Source organism: Pseudorasbora parva, chromosome 11 (assembly GCF_024679245.1).
Source record: "Pseudorasbora parva isolate DD20220531a chromosome 11, ASM2467924v1, whole genome shotgun sequence".
Taxonomy (NCBI): domain Eukaryota; kingdom Metazoa; phylum Chordata; class Actinopteri; order Cypriniformes; family Gobionidae; genus Pseudorasbora; species Pseudorasbora parva.
The window spans coordinates 11,277,655-11,296,490 of NC_090182.1; the positions used below are offsets into that span (position 1 = coordinate 11,277,655).

The 18,836-nt window shown below is 37.9% G+C and overlaps 2 protein-coding genes across 5 annotated transcripts in view; both read right to left on the bottom strand.

The window, feature by feature from the left end:
• Positions 1-914: 914 nt before the first annotated feature.
• Positions 915-2,267, bottom strand: si:dkey-160o24.3 (N-acetyllactosaminide beta-1,3-N-acetylglucosaminyltransferase 2). Its single transcript, XM_067456347.1, has one exon. The coding sequence runs from the start codon at positions 2,265-2,267 to the stop codon at positions 915-917; it is 1,353 nt and encodes a 450-aa protein (XP_067312448.1).
• Positions 2,268-7,247: 4,980 nt separating this feature from the next.
• Positions 7,248-18,836, bottom strand: part of nrg2b (neuregulin 2b) — a 104,549-nt gene continuing 92,960 nt past the window's right edge. For all 4 annotated transcript variants that reach the window (XM_067457040.1, XM_067457038.1, XM_067457037.1 and 1 more), the window contains 5 exons: positions 15,017-15,119; positions 13,876-13,999; positions 13,418-13,551; positions 12,565-12,789; positions 7,248-9,685 (listed from right to left, as the gene is read on the bottom strand). In XM_067457040.1, coding sequence (XP_067313141.1) covers positions 9,040-9,685; positions 12,565-12,789; positions 13,418-13,551; positions 13,876-13,999; positions 15,017-15,119 — 1,232 coding nt within the window. In that variant the 3' untranslated portion in view covers positions 7,248-9,039. The remainder of the gene's footprint in view (positions 9,686-12,564; positions 12,790-13,417; positions 13,552-13,875; positions 14,000-15,016; positions 15,120-18,836) is intronic.

The window sequence follows — 18,836 nt, forward strand, 5'->3', positions numbered from 1 at the left end:
ACAAACTCTGCTCTCCCCTTTTCCCATCATTGTGTAACTGGCTATGCTACTCAGAATTTGTCCTCTGTATTTAACCCATCAAAGATAGTGCACACACATTAGGAGTAGTGAGTAATGAACATATACACACACTGCCAGCCATGGACACACACAGCCAGAGAGTGTGCGTTAATTTAGCTGTGGTGCCCAGGGAGCGATTGGGAGTTAGGTACTTTGCTCAAGTCCTTTCCTGCTGGTATTGAGAATCAAACCCACAACCTTTGGGTTCCCAGTTTGACTCTCTAACCATTAGATCATGGCTGCCCATAATGCTTGCTGCTCCTCAGTTGAAAAATTCGGATAAAATGTCATTCAGCACCAACTTCAACCCCAAAACATCAGCAAATGACGCAATGCTCGTTCCTGTGATCTCAGGGAACCGAGGATACACAAGAGACCAAGATGCTTCTAAGTTATGTATTTCTTTTCCTCCAAAATATAGGCAATAACTTTATGCAAGTATCCTCTGTGTATGTGTTCACTGAATTTATCTGGCATATACATTCTATGGCCAATTGTTAAAATGTTACCTTCAGTCCCCTCAAAAATTAAACATTTGGTTGCATCCATGGTGCATCTCCTTAACAAGTTCTGTCAGTGAAGAATGTTGTTAACCTGAAAATAAGTTATTATAAAGACACATATCATTCAGCCAAAAATGTATCTTCCAATGAAATGCAGACTTCATGCAGCAATGTGGAAGAAAATATCTGCCTCTACTTCTGTTTCATCACAACTTAAATATAAACATAAAAATATTACAACAGTTCATACAAAAGACCATGCAATGCATACTATCAGCTTTCAATTGTTGGGTAAAAGTGAATACTTAAAATAAAAATAAAAAACCTGTTGAGAACTGGCTTCTGTCAACTCTACTTGTTTTGACCTCTCAGAGTTGCTTTTTTGCATTTAGAACTGGGCGTTGACGTTTCTGTCCAAAGTTGCCACATCTCAGCTGGACTACGCTTGTGCACCAGGAGGATTTTGTGATTTGCACAGGGTTCCTTACGCTCATTTTTGGGGAAGTCAAAGGTGAGGAAGGCAGGGTGGTGGATAGGATTCACTCCCAGTCTCCGAAGGCACATTCCCAGATAGACGTCATCAATGGGGAACAGATGAACCCTTTGTGACACCTCCAAAAGCCTATGGGCCAGAGAACCAGAGTAAACCACCCCCCCTCCACCCGGGTATGGTGGGTACAGCCCTTTAAAGAAGCTCTGTGGAATGTAATACTTACTTCCATTGGAGCGCAAAGGCTCTGCATTGTTTATCACGTCCCCCACAACAAACGTCTCCATTTCATTTGGATGCCTGGATCCATTTGAGAACCTTTCATTTGCATCCTCGGCCAGCAGATAGTCCAGGAGAGCGGGCGTTGCCACAAAGACATCATCATCACCTTTAAAAATGAAATGGGCATGTGGGCATCGCTTTGAGAACCAGTCCCAGAACAGCACATCCTTCAGGGTGAGGTTAAAAAACGTGTCCATAAATTCCCATTGGATGATGTCACCATATGTATCACTCTCTAATTGCAATTTCTCTTCAGTACGCAAGTCTTTGGACTTCCCCAGAAGAAAGACTCTGCGAACAAGCCTTTGCCGCCCTCCTCGGCTTTTTATCCTTCCCGAACGCCCCCAAGTTCCTCTTATCACTTCTCTGTTTACAAAATCCGCAGTCTGAGTTTTGATGGCCAGGAGCAACATTGGTGCCCGATTCTTTGCTTGTGGTCCACGGTCACAGATATCTAAAGGATTTATGATCAGCGGATAGTCTCGACAGTTCATGGTGGTCACAAAATCCTTCATCTGCGTTGGTAAAGTTAAGAAATCAGGCATCATTTTGTTAATCTCATAATCTGGAGAACATCCATTCTCACTTCTTCTTCTGTCTTTTTTGTAAGAAATACCAGGTGGGTTTGTAGCCAGATGAGGATTTATTATGGGGTTATACTGGGAATCAATCATATACTGGATGATGTTCCACAGTGCTCCACTGTTTAGCTCGCTCCTCCAGAAGGATTTCACAGGATGGGGAGCCAGATCTCTGGAGAGTTTGATACCATTAGCAATAAAATGTGTCTGCAGCACAGGATGAGCACCAGGTGGACCATGTTCCATGACATAAGTCAGAGCAATCGAGACATAGATGTAGATTGAGACCAGCAGCAAGCACGGCGAACAGAACAGGAACAACCGGCGGTATCGACACAGAAATAAAGCCATACACTGAGGAAAGGAAAATTAAAAGTTATGTACTATCAAATTGTTGTTTAATCTCAATCACTCATACTATCAACAGAGGTGTCACTAGTATCATTTACCGATTATTCAGACAAAAAATACACATGGAAACAAGCTTTTGGGGGTTTGAAGAACCAAACTTCAGTTGAGATTCTTTTCTCTTAATATGCCTGAGGGTGAGGAATAAGTCAAATTAACTTTTTAAATTTGATTAAAAAAATTCTGTACCACCCCGTCACCGCCACTGGTTGTAGAAACAATTACTTTAGTAAATATGGTAATTTGGCAGAAACTATGATTATCATGGTAAATCATTGAAAAAAATCCATTATAAATTTAAACTGTAAAAAAATTATGTATATTAAAGTGCATTAAGTAGGATATTTTTTTAAAAATAATAAACTGTAGTTATAAATGCAATTTTATTTTAATGCATCATTCTTATACGTTTATTTTATTAAGATGTATTACATTCATTTTGTTTTAAAAGTAAATTTATGTATAATAAATAAATAAAAATAAACTTTTTTAATTAAAAAACGCGAGTTTTCATGCGATTTTCTCATGTGCTGCTAAAAAAAAGCACTAAAATAGCCTACAGTAGATCGTTTTTTTTTCTCTATTTGTGATTATTTTATGGTTCCAACAACACAAACATAATAAATAACAAAATAAAGCAACAAATACTTAAACTAGCTATATTATTTAATACTACAGAACTTTAGACTTACCACGTTTTTCTGGTTATGTTTTTGATGATGAATTTACACAAAAAACTACTGTAAATAATGTAGGCTATAAGGAAGATAAAATAAATGTATATTATATGGAACAAGTGAAAACGTCTAATAACAAAACAAACTAAGAAATGAAATGAATTCCCCGTGTCTCGTGCACGCGGAGCGCGTCAAGTGATCACAGGTGTGTGCGTTTGTGAGGAAGCCGCGCCCACGATACTCATTTTCGTTTAAAACAAACAAAAAACAGATAAAAAGACCTGGGGCTAGTTGACATACTTTTATCTAATTGTAGTTGTGACCTCAAAACCTTACAGCTGATGTTGTTTGACAAGTATGGCGAGTTGCCACCATGAATTGCATGTAGGCCTATTGTTCCATAGATGAGATGATTTTTGCATAATTCAAAACAATATCAGCTATATCACTGATTTTGATTAAAATCTAGAATTCAGAATTTATCATTGTGGCGGTAATATTTTAGTTTGAGCTCACCTGATCTTCTAGATATGGAATCATGGGTAAAACACTCATCTTCTCTCCAGGAGCCCTCAGTTGTCTTCAGGCTGCTTGCTGATGAATGTGTTCCATACCAAGCAAAACAAGTTGAGCTGGTTGAGTGAGGGTCAGTCAGGGTTTCTGTGGGTCTTAAAAAGCTCTTTACATGTATTTCACCCTTACATAAATTAAGACTTAAATCAGAGCAGAAAGGCTTCAGTAGTGCCAATAAATGTTGCCTGCATTGCAAAAATAAATATATAAAAAATATTGCCAATACAAATATCTAAACATTTGAATCAAGATACATTTACTTTATATTATATCTTGAAAAATGTAACAAAATGAAGTTTAAAAAAACGCGTTTAATTTATGCTTAAAACAAGAATAAGTCAATGAGTTATGAAAACTGCCCTTTAAATTGAGCTGATTTCTCTGAGCCCATGGGCAGATAGTGGTTCTTAAGCATAAACTTGATCTTATCTTCACATAAAACAGGACTTCATATTTTATTGTTTTTTTGTATCTCCAGCAAATACATCTTGATTTAAGAATCTTTAGACATTTGCACTGGAAAACGAGACAAAAGTAGCTACACAGAAGGAACATCCCCTTAGTGTGAATCTGAATGGATTAATAATGCATATCTGTTGGAAGTGGGATTTAAAAAAAAGTTTTCAATACAACACACTGTGTTTCTCCCTTACAAGAACATGTTGACCTTTTCTCCCTTCATCTTATTCCTTATGTTTTCTTTAATTGGACTTAAAAATGTCATTCATTTAATTGAAGTCTTACATGTACCTTGAAACCCCGGTCACAGAACACTGAGTTTCTTTATGTAAAATATTATGTAACTACTTTATATGTTGAAATATAATTTATAATTTTTTTTTTTAAAGATTCACAAAGCTGCTTGAATTAAGAAATATTGTTTACCTGAAAGTGTTAAAAGGGTTGCAAACGGAGTGTCAGCATTTCATTTGTATTTCAGGTAACACTACAGTAAGGTTAAAGTCATTATAGTTAACATTAAATAACTAAATTTATCTTTGTTATTGTTATTTTAACATTTACATACTTTATTAAAATCTTGTTAGAATTAGTAAATGCACTGTGAACGAACAAGAACAGCTTTATTTTTTATTATTACACGGCTCTGTGAAATACTTGATTCTGATTGGTCAATCGCGCATTCCAGCGGTACGTTATTTCCATAGACTGTAAAAAAATTATATTTTATAATTTTATAGGTTATTTCCAGATAACACCCGCTCATACGGGTACTACGAGTTATCTTGACCGGTACTACTTCTATGCTTAACGCTGGCGCCATCTTGTGGCTTAAACAGCCGTGGCCCGTGGGTTACAATGGAAGACTTCAAGGCAGGTTTCCTTTATAACGTTTTTAATATAGATCTTTTTCTTACACAAACGCAGCGATTCGAATCAGGAGGCTCTATTAACCCATCGGAGTCGTGTGGGGCACATTATTTGACGGACAGCTGGATTTTTTATGGACTTCAAACACAACTACAACGACTGCTTGGATTAACGTTAGCCTGGACTTTTTAAAGAAGAATGTCATATACACCTACGATAACTTGAGGGTGAGTAAATCATAGGCTTGGTTTCATTTTTGGGTGAACTAACCCTTTCAGCATTCATTTTCAACATTTAGCAAGGGCAATAGGGCATATGGCAAATCTTCAGCATTTAAAGGCTTAAAGCAGTTTGGAACTGTTTTCCTTCGCGGAAGCTTTGCGTGAGAGCTAATAAAATATTTAATCTCGAGACAATATTTTGTCTCTAATAATTATTTATTTGAGACTAGTAGCCGTGTAATAAGCGGGATAATGGACACCCAGCCGGTTGTTATCGCAGAATAAACCCCGACAGAGTGATCAGGACCCCGACGCGAAGCGGAGTGTACATTATCCCTTACTTAACTAACATTAACAAAGATGAACAAATGTACTCAGGGTTGCCAACTCTCACGCATCTGGCGTGATTCTCACGCTTTCAGGCTCTGTCTCACGCTCTCACTCCGCCCAACTCAATCTCACGCCAAATTGCCAAACCTGCTTTTGATATTAAACAAAGCTATAAGCTTTAATTTTTTTAAATGTGTTTTAATGAAATTCAAACAATAAATAGCGTTTTGGCGCTAATGTGGCATAATGTTAAAGCCAGAGGCGTTGAAAAGCGGAGTTGCATGCTCTCGTCTCCCTGCGGCGCGCGCTGGTCACGTGGCCCATGAGCGCTCAATACTTCTAGCGCCGTGCCAATGCATTTAAATGGCATAAGCGGATACACAACAGTTTCACCATATAGATGTTTGCTGCAAGTTTTGGTAAACAGTACAGCATAGTGTTAGTGTTTATTGATTATTAAGTCAGCCATATTTACAGGATAGTTTTTTTATGGAGAGTGAATAACATTAATGTTATTCTTGTATTTAGCCCTCAGGTATTCCTTACTAATAGGCATAGACTGTAAAAAAATACACTAATAGGTCACACTCATACTCATTAAATGATATTTATTGAATATTTTGAGGAGATCTTTTGGTACTAAATACTATTTGTGCAACAATTATTGTCAATAAATGACCACTTAAAATATTTTTCTTCTAATATTTGTATTTCTTCTAAAATGTATATAACAATTAGTGTAGTAATTAACATTAAAATAGAGAATTCCAATTCAAAGAGGCAAATTAGAGTCATTTTGTGGCTAAAAATATTAATGTTTATTTGTAATGCCATTAGGTGCCTTATGGCTCTTTAATAAATATACATGTATCTAATCTAGTTGCTCAAAAATATATTGCAGTCTTTGCATTCTAATAAATATTTAGATATGATGATCAAACACTAGATTTCTTTAAATGTGAAATTTCAAAACTTAAATAACTTGCATCCTAATCTTTTTAATGAATAATGATACTTATATAAGCAGTCACAAGTGAATATTAAGGAATGGGACATATAATTTGACCCAAGAAATCTTTAAACTAGTGCCAAAACAAACATATTATTATGTACAGTATATATACTAGATATAAACCGATACTGAATCAAGATCAAAAGCATTACCCCCCCCCCCCCCCCCCCCTCCAAAAAAAAATCTCACTCCAACCTGAACTTAAAAGTTGGCAACCCTGTGTACTGCTCGTGGTGAGTTACACAATAACTAAGGAAAACTTATTGTAAAGTGTTACCGTATGTCTCTTCCTCAGAAATATCATCAATAACTTTGTGTATATATCGTCTGTATAGTGCATGTGTTCAATGCTTTGATCTGACTTCCAACGCTTTTGGAAATTATTTTCATTGTTCTTTTTGAGTTGAGGAATTCATAGCACTTTTATCTCTGAAGGTCGAGGAACAAATGACTCCTCATGATATGATCCAGGCCTGCAACCACCACACAGACACCGAAGAGGACGCATCAATACAGGTTTTTCTTTGGCCAATTGTCAAAATTTTACCTTCAGCCCCCTCAAATTGAACATTTGGTTGCATCCTTGGTGTTCCTCTGAAAATATGTTAATATAAAGAAAAGAACCAGACATACATCCCGATGACTTAATTTTTTAAAATGGTAGGAATTAAGATTTATTTTTTTTCCATATGAACAAGTGGTTTGATTTTATTTTATTTTTTTACAAGTACTATTTTTTGAGAAAACTTGCAAAAATTTCTAGCATATTCCAAGTCAAGAATGAACATGAAAAAAGGGGATTTATTGCTGAATGTCAAATGAAAACTACACTTTCACCGTGTGAATACGACTCAGTTGCTGCGGTTACCATGCACCCATCTATCTGAACCACTAGAACATGCAGAGGGAGGAGGGACGCCTTCACAGGCAGAGAGGAAGAACAGAGGAAACAGAGAGAGTAAGACAGGAAGAAAATCAATCCGTGAGACGAGTGGTGCTTTAAACAACAGTGTGCACACAGAATGAATCTTGAGCATGTGTTTGTATGTGTGTGTGTGTGTGTGTGTGTGTGTGTCAGTGTGTGCATTTGCACGTGTGTCTAAAGTGTAAAGTGTGTGGGTGGCGGGTTTGTCTTCTCAAATGTAGTTGTAGGTTGCTGGGCTCTGGAAGGAGGGGTTTACGCTTTATAAACCACCTAGAGTAGCACGTCTAGTAGCCGTACACGCATAGCTTCGACTTGCATACAGCACGGACTTGGAACGACCCCACCGAAAACAAAACAAAGGAAAGCCGGCAAAACATGGAGCGTTCGCAGACAAACACACCTGGTCGTATCGCTCCTCGTAGTCTTCCCAGCATGACGCAGACACGACGGGCAGTAATGGATCTGTTTTATGAGTAATGCAGATTTCAATGAAAAGTCCTGAGACACAGTGCGGCTTAAAGCTGCTGGCATAGGAATGGGAACGTGTGGGAGAGAGATGTAGGTCCGTGTAGGCTAGAATCAGGCTGGATTGGTTCCTCCGCAGGCCAATGACTTCACAAGGAAGGAAGGTTACAGTGCAATGAGCTCGTGTCACCACTAGGGGGTCCGTTTGAACCCATTAGCGCTAACCCGGTGACATAATAGAGCTCCCTTTCGACAAAGCCAACATCCTAAAAAGAGTACAAGCATACGTATATACACACACTCACAACACGCACACGTGCACGCGCTCGAAACGTTAACCTGAAGACGAACACAACGCGAACGCACGAACGGAACGTGTTCTTGCACGAAACTGCGCACACACAAAGACGCGTACGTATACACTGAGGTTCAACGACACTCTCACGCACACGGACAGAAGTGTAAACACATTCATTGGACGTACAGACCACCGTTTTGAAAACCCTGAACACCAGGGCCGATACTGCGACCCGGCGTCATGCCCTGTGAACTCCTGCGTACCTCTGTTTCCATGGAAACAATATGCGACGACCAGTTGAGAGAAAATAAAACGGAACGTAGAAACCAAAGTCGAACGCAGGCGGCGACCGGATGCGCGAACGAGCCCGCATCCGAGGTCGGTTATGTGCGCGTGTGAATCCTACTCATGTAAACAAACACCTTACACAGAAGTGATTTGATATTGCATGGTGTCTGAATAATATCACAGTTCAAATGGGGAGATCCTGAACTAACAAAAACAAACGAACAAAGAAAAAACATGTCTATAAAACCCAAGAGTCTGTTCTTAAGAAAGGCTACAAAAATTCAACTGAACCTCCCTCGTCGGCAAACAGCAAAAGGCACCACAATATTATTCTATTTCTAACTCGTGAAAAAATTGGCACGTAATTCTTCTTCATAATGCTGTAAATCAAAAAAAGGAATTACATATAAATAGTTTTCCCCCTATAAAAAAAGTCTTTGCTGCTAGCTAGTAGACAATTTTTGCTGAAATGAAAATAAATATTTCATTTGTTTAGAATATCTGTCTGTTATATAAAATAAAAAATATTTCTCATAGGTGCAGGTCTATAGCATATCATTTGTTTTTCACGCCCGTCCTTGCTCTCGTTGCTCTTTTTTAAAGGGGTGCATTGTCCGGTCTGGACCGCGACTGCGACAGTTTGTTGGCCTGCACGTTGCCACGGGAGCCAGAGCGTCCCGTGTTGCTGAAAGTCCGCATGTCGTTGGGTCGGTAGATGGTGGCCGGTTCGGTGGCGTTCATGTTCTGCATACTGAGAAACGGCGTGCTTTCGCCGTGCCCGAGGTCACCGACCTCGTCGTCCTCCCACTCGCTGTCTGAGAGGCAGCTTTGAGAGCTGTAGTTCCTGGGGCCCGGCGCCCGCTGCGCCACGTGCCCGTTGAACCGCGACCTCCTGCGCCAACGCCGCCCGCTGCCGCTCCTCTTCTGCTGCTCTCGGGAGGACATGTACTCCTGCGTGGTCTCGTAATCCTCGTCGTCCACGAAGCGGTACGGGCTGGACGGGAGGGAGCCCGTGCTGTCCGCAGCGTAATACGGCCGCCGGGACCGCCGGTAGCGGTGCAGGAGGGGCTGGTCGTCGTCGGGCGAGTAGGCGGCCATCGCGACGGCTGAGGCGGCGGGCGGCAGGGAGAGGGCGTGGCTGGCGTTGGGCGTGGTGATCTGAAAGGTAGGCACCTGCGGGGGCAGTGAGGAGTGAAAGTCCACCGGAGACAGACGCGCCGGCGTGGTCAGAGCTGACACGTACCTGCCAAGAATCAAAAATGCAGTAAAGAAACAGGCATATTGTGAAATATTATTTTAAAATGTAATTTATTCCTGTGATGTAAAGCTGAATATCAGCATAATTTCTCCACTCTTCAGTGTCACATGATCCTTCATTCTAATATGATTTGATGCTCAAGAAACATTATTATTATTATTATTAGTTATCATTATTATTATTATCAGTTCAGAGTTGGGCTGGTTCATATTTTTGAGCAAACCGTGATATATTTTTTCAGAATTCTTTGATACTTAAATGAACAGCATTTATTTTAAATAGAAATCTTTTGTGTCAAAAACGCATTACATTTACTGTCACTTTTGATCAGTTGAATGCATTCCTGTAGCCTAGAAATCTAGACGCACCCTAGCAGCAGCTAATGTCATTTGCAGCCAGTGTCGTCTAGCAACTCTCCATAGACTTGCGAGCTGGAAAAACCAAACTCTCGTCGGTCCAATTATATCCTGTATAGAGTCGGTGGGCGGGCTTAACATAATGATGGCACAGTTGCGCGCTACTTGTAAACACAGAAGCTGGCGAACGGTCTGTCGAATCGGCTTTGGCTGCGATTCTGGAAGACTTGGAGTTAAGCTTTTCTTTGAGAAAAGAACGGCACTAAAATCATTCTTAAAGGTAGTGTATGTAAGATTGTGGCCAAAGCTGGTACTGCAATCACTTTCAAATGACTGTAGAGCGGTGTCTCCCCCTCCCCCTCCCCATTCACATGAGGATGCCAGATAGGCTGCAGGACCAGCAGGAACGTTTGTAGCTGCAGCTGTGGTAACTAGAGCAGACCTGGCAACCCGGATGCCGAAACATTACTGACTTTGTGAGTGGTAGATAGGTGGAGGGCGGAGCTTCAGGCCCAAAAAAAACATGTCAACATCAACATCAGTTGAGGGCTGCAACAACAACATTTAAATGACAATATCCTGGCCGGACTACTGTTGTCAGTGATATAAGTATTTGAAATGGACATGATTTCTTAATGTTTAGTGGCATATCAGGGCCTTTTTATGAATACACTTCTTACATACAGTTCCTTTAAGAAGGGAAGATGTGTTCGGAGTTTTGCCGACCAGATACGGTAAAACTTTAATCTATCAACTAGCTCCACTTCACGTTGCTCTGGTTGGTGTAGCGCTATCCTATCGCGTGCAGAGGGAGTTTGAAAGACAACCGTTTATCCCGCCCCTCAGATTGAGCCCTGTTAATGGTGAGTTTCCAGACCAAACATCTTGATGTGGGTCTGGCTTGTCAGGCTAGCGATCCTGCTGAATAAATGTGATGGATAGTTCTTTCAAAAATGAAAATTTACTCACCCTCAAGTTGTTCTAAACCTGCATGAAGTTCTTTCTTCTGTTAAACACACAAGAAGATATTTTGAAGAATGTTGCCAAAATTCTTCAAAATATCTTTTTTGTCTTTTATAAAGAAATTAATAACAGTTTGGAACAACTTGAGGTTGAGTAAATTATGACAGAAATTTCCTTTTTGGGTGAACGATCCCTTTAAATCTTTAAAAGAAATCTTACTGACCCTCACACTTTTGAATAGTGTACATCTACCACAATTTATAGAAAGATGAATCACCTAGTTAGAAATGCAGCATCAAATAGTAACAGATTTTTTAACAAAAAATCCCTAAAACACATCTAATAAATACATGAACTAGGGATGCACCGAATATTCGGCAACCGAAATTATTCGGCCGAAAATAGCCAAAAAAAGCACTTTCGGCATTCGGCCGAATAAGTAAAAAGGCCGAATAATTTTGGCCGAACAATGACGTTTTTAATGACGCGATCAAAAAGTAACCCACGTAGAGTGAGAGCTGCGTGCTTTATGCAGCAAACATGTCAGCAGTGTGGAAGCACTGTTTAGTGCTGAAATTTAGTGCTCATGTCATCGATGAGAAGAGGAACCGACTTTCATGTGAGAAAGCAGAGAAGCTACTTTTCATAAAGAAGAACCTGCCACTTTTCCTGAAGAAGTAGGCTAAGTAGGCTTATGTCTAAGACAGTTATTTATTTGTTGTGGGTTCATCCACATTTTTTGCACTATTCAATGCACATTAGTTGTTGTAGACATACAGAGTTACATTCTTTCAGCAGTCAGTTATAGGCCTAACATAAGCTATTCAAGAAGGGGGGCTTCTAAGATGGCCAAATAAAAATATATTTTTTTATTTTACTAATTATTTATTTTAAGTTATGTTGTGCTTAGTTTGTATAATATCTGCTGGAATGTTAAAAAAAATTCAGTGTTAAATAAATATTTTGAAATTGTATTTTTGTTATTTGATTTATTTCTCTGAAAAGCAACACAAAATAGTAAAAAGCAAATTTTTACTATTTAATTATTGTAATGGTAAAAAAAAATTGCCAAATAAATGGAAAAAATGCGAAACACCGCGTTCGGTATTCGGCCTTCGGTCTTCGGCCAAGCATTTCATTATTATTCGGTTTCGGCTTCGGCCAAGAATTTCATTTCGGTGCATCCCTAACATGAACCATCCAACCAAAACAATTCATTAAAATGAATCTGACTTTAGAGAGAAAAGACTTGATCAAAAAAATAAAAAAATAAAAAACAGAATCATAGTTGGTTGCGTTGCTACAAATAAGGAACTTGACAAAGTTAGCTACAAACCGTTAAGATAGCCTACTGCCACTGAAAATGATCTGAGATCTGCTGATCTTGAGCTATGGTTCAACACCAAATATCAAATTACCGATAAAATAAAACTTGCACACTTCCTTGTGTGATTTAACCCATAGGACACTCAGCATACTTTTATTTGACTACAAATATGCTCTCTGGTATAAGTCTTATCTGGCATTATTTCCTCTTTTGCTCACCTGTCACTGTGAGGCGAGTCCCGCAGGGAGTCATAAGAGTCTCCGTACTGTAGGGGGCACTGTGTAGCATCAGGATAACCACAGTATGCTGCACGCCGGGCACGAGCCTCCATACACGCCGGGCTGCTGCATTTACTGGTGCCAACAGAGGAGGAGAGCGCCCCCGACTGGCAGTCAGAGTGTATGCTGTCTGTCCGCTCCATACTCCATGTGCGCTCCTCGTGCCTGAGTGGAAGCAAAAAGGGTACAAAATATGTGAGAGAAGTATATGTAAGGGATACAACTCTGTTTTCAACATTGATAATAATAATAAATGCTTCTTGAGGAGCAAATCAGCATATTAGAATGATTTCTGAAGGATCATGTGACACTAAAGCCTGGAGTAATGATAGTACTGAAAATTCAGCTTTGTGTCAAAGGAATAAATGTCATTATAAAATATATTACAGTTATTTTAAACTGTAATACTATTTCACAATATTACAGCTTTTACTGTGTTTTTGATCAAATAAATCCAGCCTTGGTGAGCAGAAGAGACTTCTTCCAAAGGAAAAAAAAATTATAATTTTTTTTTATTTATATATATATATATATATATATATATATATATATATATATATATATATATATATATATATAAAAAAAAAACGATTCCAAACTTGACCACAAGTTTGCATGTCTATTAATTTACATATTTTAATGAATGAATTAATAAGAAAAATAAAATATAAATGTACGTAAACGGTTTTGTTAGTTGGGCTGGTAAATCAACAAATAAATAGACAGAGACTATAGAGAATATATGTCAAGGGTTAATATATGGATATATTGACAGAGGAATGAAAGTAGGTACCGGTGACTGGAAGCGTGAGAAGCTGTAGAGGTGTGGTGAGATCGTGACGACATTCGGCTGCCCGAGAAATTGCCTGATGTCTCTGTTCCGTGTCGTACTACTCGTTCAGTTGCTGGGACATTCTTAGATATATACTGCAACAAAAAGAGTATCATGAGATGTGTTGCTCATTGTTGCTTTCACACCAAATTTGAAGAATGCTTGCATCATCAAGCACCACAGGTTGGCAGGACTGCAGTCACATGAACAGAAGCCTTTTCAAATAACCTGGATTTTAATAGCTTTAAATCAAATCAAACAAACCCAAATATATGGTCTGCGTCAAAAGCTTATAGATTAAAAGCAACATTACACAAAAGCAGTCTTCATCAGAACATTAGTTAACTTGTGTGCATCAGCACGCCTAATAAATCCTCAAAATATACAAATAAATATATCAGAGATGCAGACAAACTCACATCCACCATGGGGATTTCCTCAGGGCCAGGACCAGGGTGGTTGGGGCCGTTGGCCAGCATGCGGTTCGGATGCTCCGCACACATGTTCTGGTGCAGGTGGTTGTGCATCTTCTTCCTTTGTTTCCTGAAGAAAGATGCAATCTGATCTGTGATCTATAACACTACAGACTCTGATATTTAAAACAGGAAAAGACCAAGTTTAGATGTACTAACCGACTGATCATTGTAGTGAAACATACAAAAGCTACTCTGATTTTTAGGGATAGACAAATGACCATGACTGGATTTGTTTTACTAATTGGAAAAATATTATCATTTAGTTTGCATCCAGTACCAATTATAAAATTATTGAAAACAATATTTTGTAATATATTTAATTCAATGAATTATCTGAAAATATGCATTGCCATATGATCATATCATTTAACTTTATTTCGGTTTGAATTTTTTTTTTTTTTGTCGATGATTTATTTGATTAAATGTATACAATTACGTATTTTATAAAAAAACTATAATTTATTTATTTATAATGATCAGTATATATATATATATATATATATATATATATATATATATATATATATATATATATATATATATATATATATATATATATATATATATATATATATATATATATATATATATATACTACCGTTCAAAAGTTTGGGGTCAATACGATTTTTTAATTACTTTTAATTTAGTTTTAGTTATGCTCACTAATGCTGAATTTATTTTATCAAAAATACATTTAAAATTCTATTTTAACATTTTTAAATGTTAAAATGTTTCTAATTTTCAGCATCATTACTTCAGTGTCATGTGATCCTTCAGAAATCATTTTATTTTCTGCTCAAGAAATATTTCTTATTATCATCAATGCTGAAAAGAGTTGTGCTGCTTAATATTGTTGTGGATACTGTGACACATTATAATTGTCACTTTTGATCAATTTAATGCACCCTTTGTGAATAAAAGTAGTATTCATTTCTTTCAAGAAACAAAGAAAAAAAACTACTATACCCCAATATACACAATGACTGTGTGATTTTTGCTTCTTTTACCCAAGGGTGTGCTTTTTAATTTAATGTGTGAATGTGCACAGCTCTTTCTGGCGATCAGTAAAGTTCCCGGGGCTTACTTGGTTTTGCAGTATGCCACCACGCACACGATGCCAACCACCAGCAGTGCCACACAGATGCCCGTTATCGTCAGCACGCGTTTTTGGTACAGCTCCTCAGCCTCTGAATAAACGAGAGCCATGGACAAGCACACGCATATGCACAGACGCAGACACAGAGACAAACACACATGTACACGATGGCCATTGAACACAAAGACACACATACATACAAAACACACAACCGCTGCATCAGTGGCAGCCTTTAAACCATGTCAAACTAACCCATTCAACACTTGCTACATTTTTTACAGTAAACATTCCTATTTTTCATTTCTAAGCAGTCTCGTTTACTTAAAGGGATAGTTCACCCAAAACATTTGAATTCTGTCATCTTTTACTCACCATCATGTCATTGCAAACCTGAATTATTTTCTTTCTTCTGTGGAACAAAAAAGGAGATGTTTAAAAGAGCAAAGTCCAAGCTGTAATGCTGCCTTCGCGTGTGGCGGAGCTAGGGCGTGGCCAGGGGTGGCCGCGGCACAACCCCTGCAGTGGTATTTAAACACAGAACCGTCTCTTTAGTGAAGTTTTATTAACTCATTTCGGGAGGAGCACATACAGATAATTAAACCAATTAAACAACGGAGCCGTCAGCTAATCAAACCTAATTAACAAGGGGAGCATGTCAGATAACGTAACCTATTTAAACAAGTGGAGCACGTCAGATAATTAAACCTAATTAAACACAAGTGGAGCATGGTAAGCTCATCAATCTAATCAACGATAAGAGGTGTACATATACAACAGATTTACCTTCTCTCATTGACCATTTTTATTTTGGCATCCTTCCACCACCCCATCTCCTCACTTTAATTTAATAAACTCTCATCAGATGTCAACACAATCCATAAAACAATCCGAGCCCTCCCCTGGACAGCACGCCAAATACGCATTATCTTTACTCTGTTTAATTTGATGTAAGTGTGAACTCGTGAAATACCACAAAAAAACGTGATACTTGTTAGTACGCGCACTCCAACATCGCCTCAGCGACAGGCGCAAGTCAAACGAGTGCGGAAAAGGTGCTGAATTTGCTTCAGCAGGACAACAGTGAATACTAAATACTTCTCAACTGGTGGGTTGCAAGACTGCTTTTAGTGAGTCACATACATTGTGTGGTCAAAGAAACATAATAATAAACATACTTCTCAGTTTTTTCGATGCCATAGTTATTTTGAAAGACGTGTGTGAAAACTCGTGACACTTCTGTTATATTCCGAGAGAAGCGCGTTGTCCTGATTCAGTATCTGCAGTCAGCTGTGATGTTATCAGTCTATATGTCAGTAAAACTTAGAAAAACAAAATTTCCTGTCCTCCGTTTCCGCAGTTATACTGTGCTCACGGCGCGCGCACTCTTGAATATCACACGAAAATGTGGCGCGCTCAGCCGCTGTATATCACGTCAAATAAAGCACAAAAGAAACTACGACGAACATGCAAAATCGTATTTCTGTAATCTATTAAAGCATGAAATAATAAAACAAAATGTGTTTAAAGTTGCATCAAAACTGTGCAAAAATATTATGTCATGTAAAATAAATATAAGGTACAAGTTGATATGTATGATATGATTTTTTTAATGCACAAATAAATGTGAGCACTGTGCATTTATACTGAAAGACAGGTGCTAATTTTGCTTTAACTTGTAAAGTATACAAACAACAATGGATGATATTTAAATGCATAAAATAAAATGTTGACTTCTGGCCTTATTATATAATTTAAATACATTCATATTGTTGCATATAGGGATTCAATAGAGAATCATTTTTTTTTCACTGAGTTTAATTTTTGACAGAACTGTTGCAATTGTTTATTTTGACAACTAATAGAAAGTTAAACTTTCAGTCTTTACTTTTGGTTGCGAGGTTTAGAAATTGAACTGTTGAATAGAAATTGAATAGAACTCAGAACTGTTGAAGAGTTAATTTATTATATAAAAAATTCAATGAAGATTGAATAATTTAGGCTATGTAGTTATCTGCATGTCTCATCCATGAAAGATGCAACAATGGGGAACAAGAAGCTATTGGGTTTTTGAGAACCAGAACAGAGCTGACTGAACAAGTTCAACTTTAGCTATAATCTAAGCCCCTTGTCTGGAGGTGGGGAATAACACAAATAAATTGTCAAATTTACTCAGTATTCCATCCTCTAATTCACGATTTATACTATCTCAATTACAATTAAGTACAAATTAACTGTATTCATTTGTGTTGTATGCACTAAAACAGTCCAGTATGTAATAGTCAAACTAATTTTTATGTTGAAATAACAAAGATTTCTGTGCCACCCTGCTGGCCCCTACCCGACCACCCCTATATATAAAAAAAAAAAAACAGTCTCCTCCGCCACTGCTGCTATCATCATAATATGAGTTTTCTTAAAAATGGGACATGAACGGCCTCTCAAATCACATTACCACAGCTGTGACTGCTAATATTTATTCATTTTTTTCGATTTGTATTTGTCTTGTTAGTGCATATTTACATATTTGAAGAGTATTTTATGTTTTACACACAAAAACATAAAAAGCCTGAACAGAATTCCAGTGAATGTTTATATAGTTGTCAATGAATAGGACGCTAAATATTAATTTCGCTCTCATTAGAACTTCCCAATAAATAGGCATGAATAAACATTCTCCATGATTCTTGTTCTTTCTGAAAACAGAGCAGTTGAATGCGACAAGATCAGAATCACTTAAAAACTTCAGAAATGGGAAGTAGGACATTTCTGATATAATGAAAGTGAACGAAGACTTGGTCTGTCGAGCAAGTTTTCAGTGAATAACAACATCTGAAGCAATCATATGGCTTAGGAATGCTTGGAAAATAGTGTAGAAAACATATGAACTATTTGACTTTATGACTTTTTTTGTCATTTTTGGAGCTTGTCAGCCCCAGTTCCCATTCACTTCCATTGTGTGGAACAAAGCAGCTTGGAAATTCTGATAAACATCTCCTTTTGCATTTCATGGAAGAAAGAAAGTCATACAGTGTGACAAGGGCCTTGTAAATAATGTTTTTTTTTTTTTTGGGTAAACAATCCTTTAAATCTAAAAAAAGAGGCGAGGTGCATAAGATGTCATTCTAAAAACATTTCAGATGGCTGATATCAGGTGCTCGGCAGCATGGGAAGGGCACAGCTGTGGTGCTTTCTCTGTCTGCCAGGGTTTCACATAAAGCGCATTATGCTGAAACAGTGGGAGAACTTTTGGCTACCTTCAGGACTCAAACCATCCTGTGAAACACTGGAAACTCGAGTTTTTGGCTAGAAGTGTTTATAAAATGAAATCTCTGCCCCTCTGAAAAAAGCACATGACATGCATTATTCTATATTTAATCCTGTGACGTCTGAGCTTTTATATCTTGCATAAAGCATGCCTGTAAAATAGAGTTAAAACACACAAACAGCTTTTTCTGTAAGAGCTCTTCAGAGAGGGTTGTTCATAAAACCAGTCAAATTCAAAAATGAATGCAGATTCCTGATCTTATTGTGAATGATTTATCAGTGCACAATGTTTTACTCGGACTTATCACATTAAAAGTTACAACCCACACTCCCAAGGTGTCAAAAACTGAAGTATGGTCAAAATGAACCCTTAGGCATCCTCACAGTATCAACGATCAGGGAACTCCGTTCATTTAATTTAAGTTTGCCTTATTTGCCAGATCAAGATGCATTTAATTCTTTCCATCTGCATATTATAAATATTTATACTTTTATATTTTGTAGCAACTAACCCGAATCCTACCCGAAACCTATCAACTTCTCA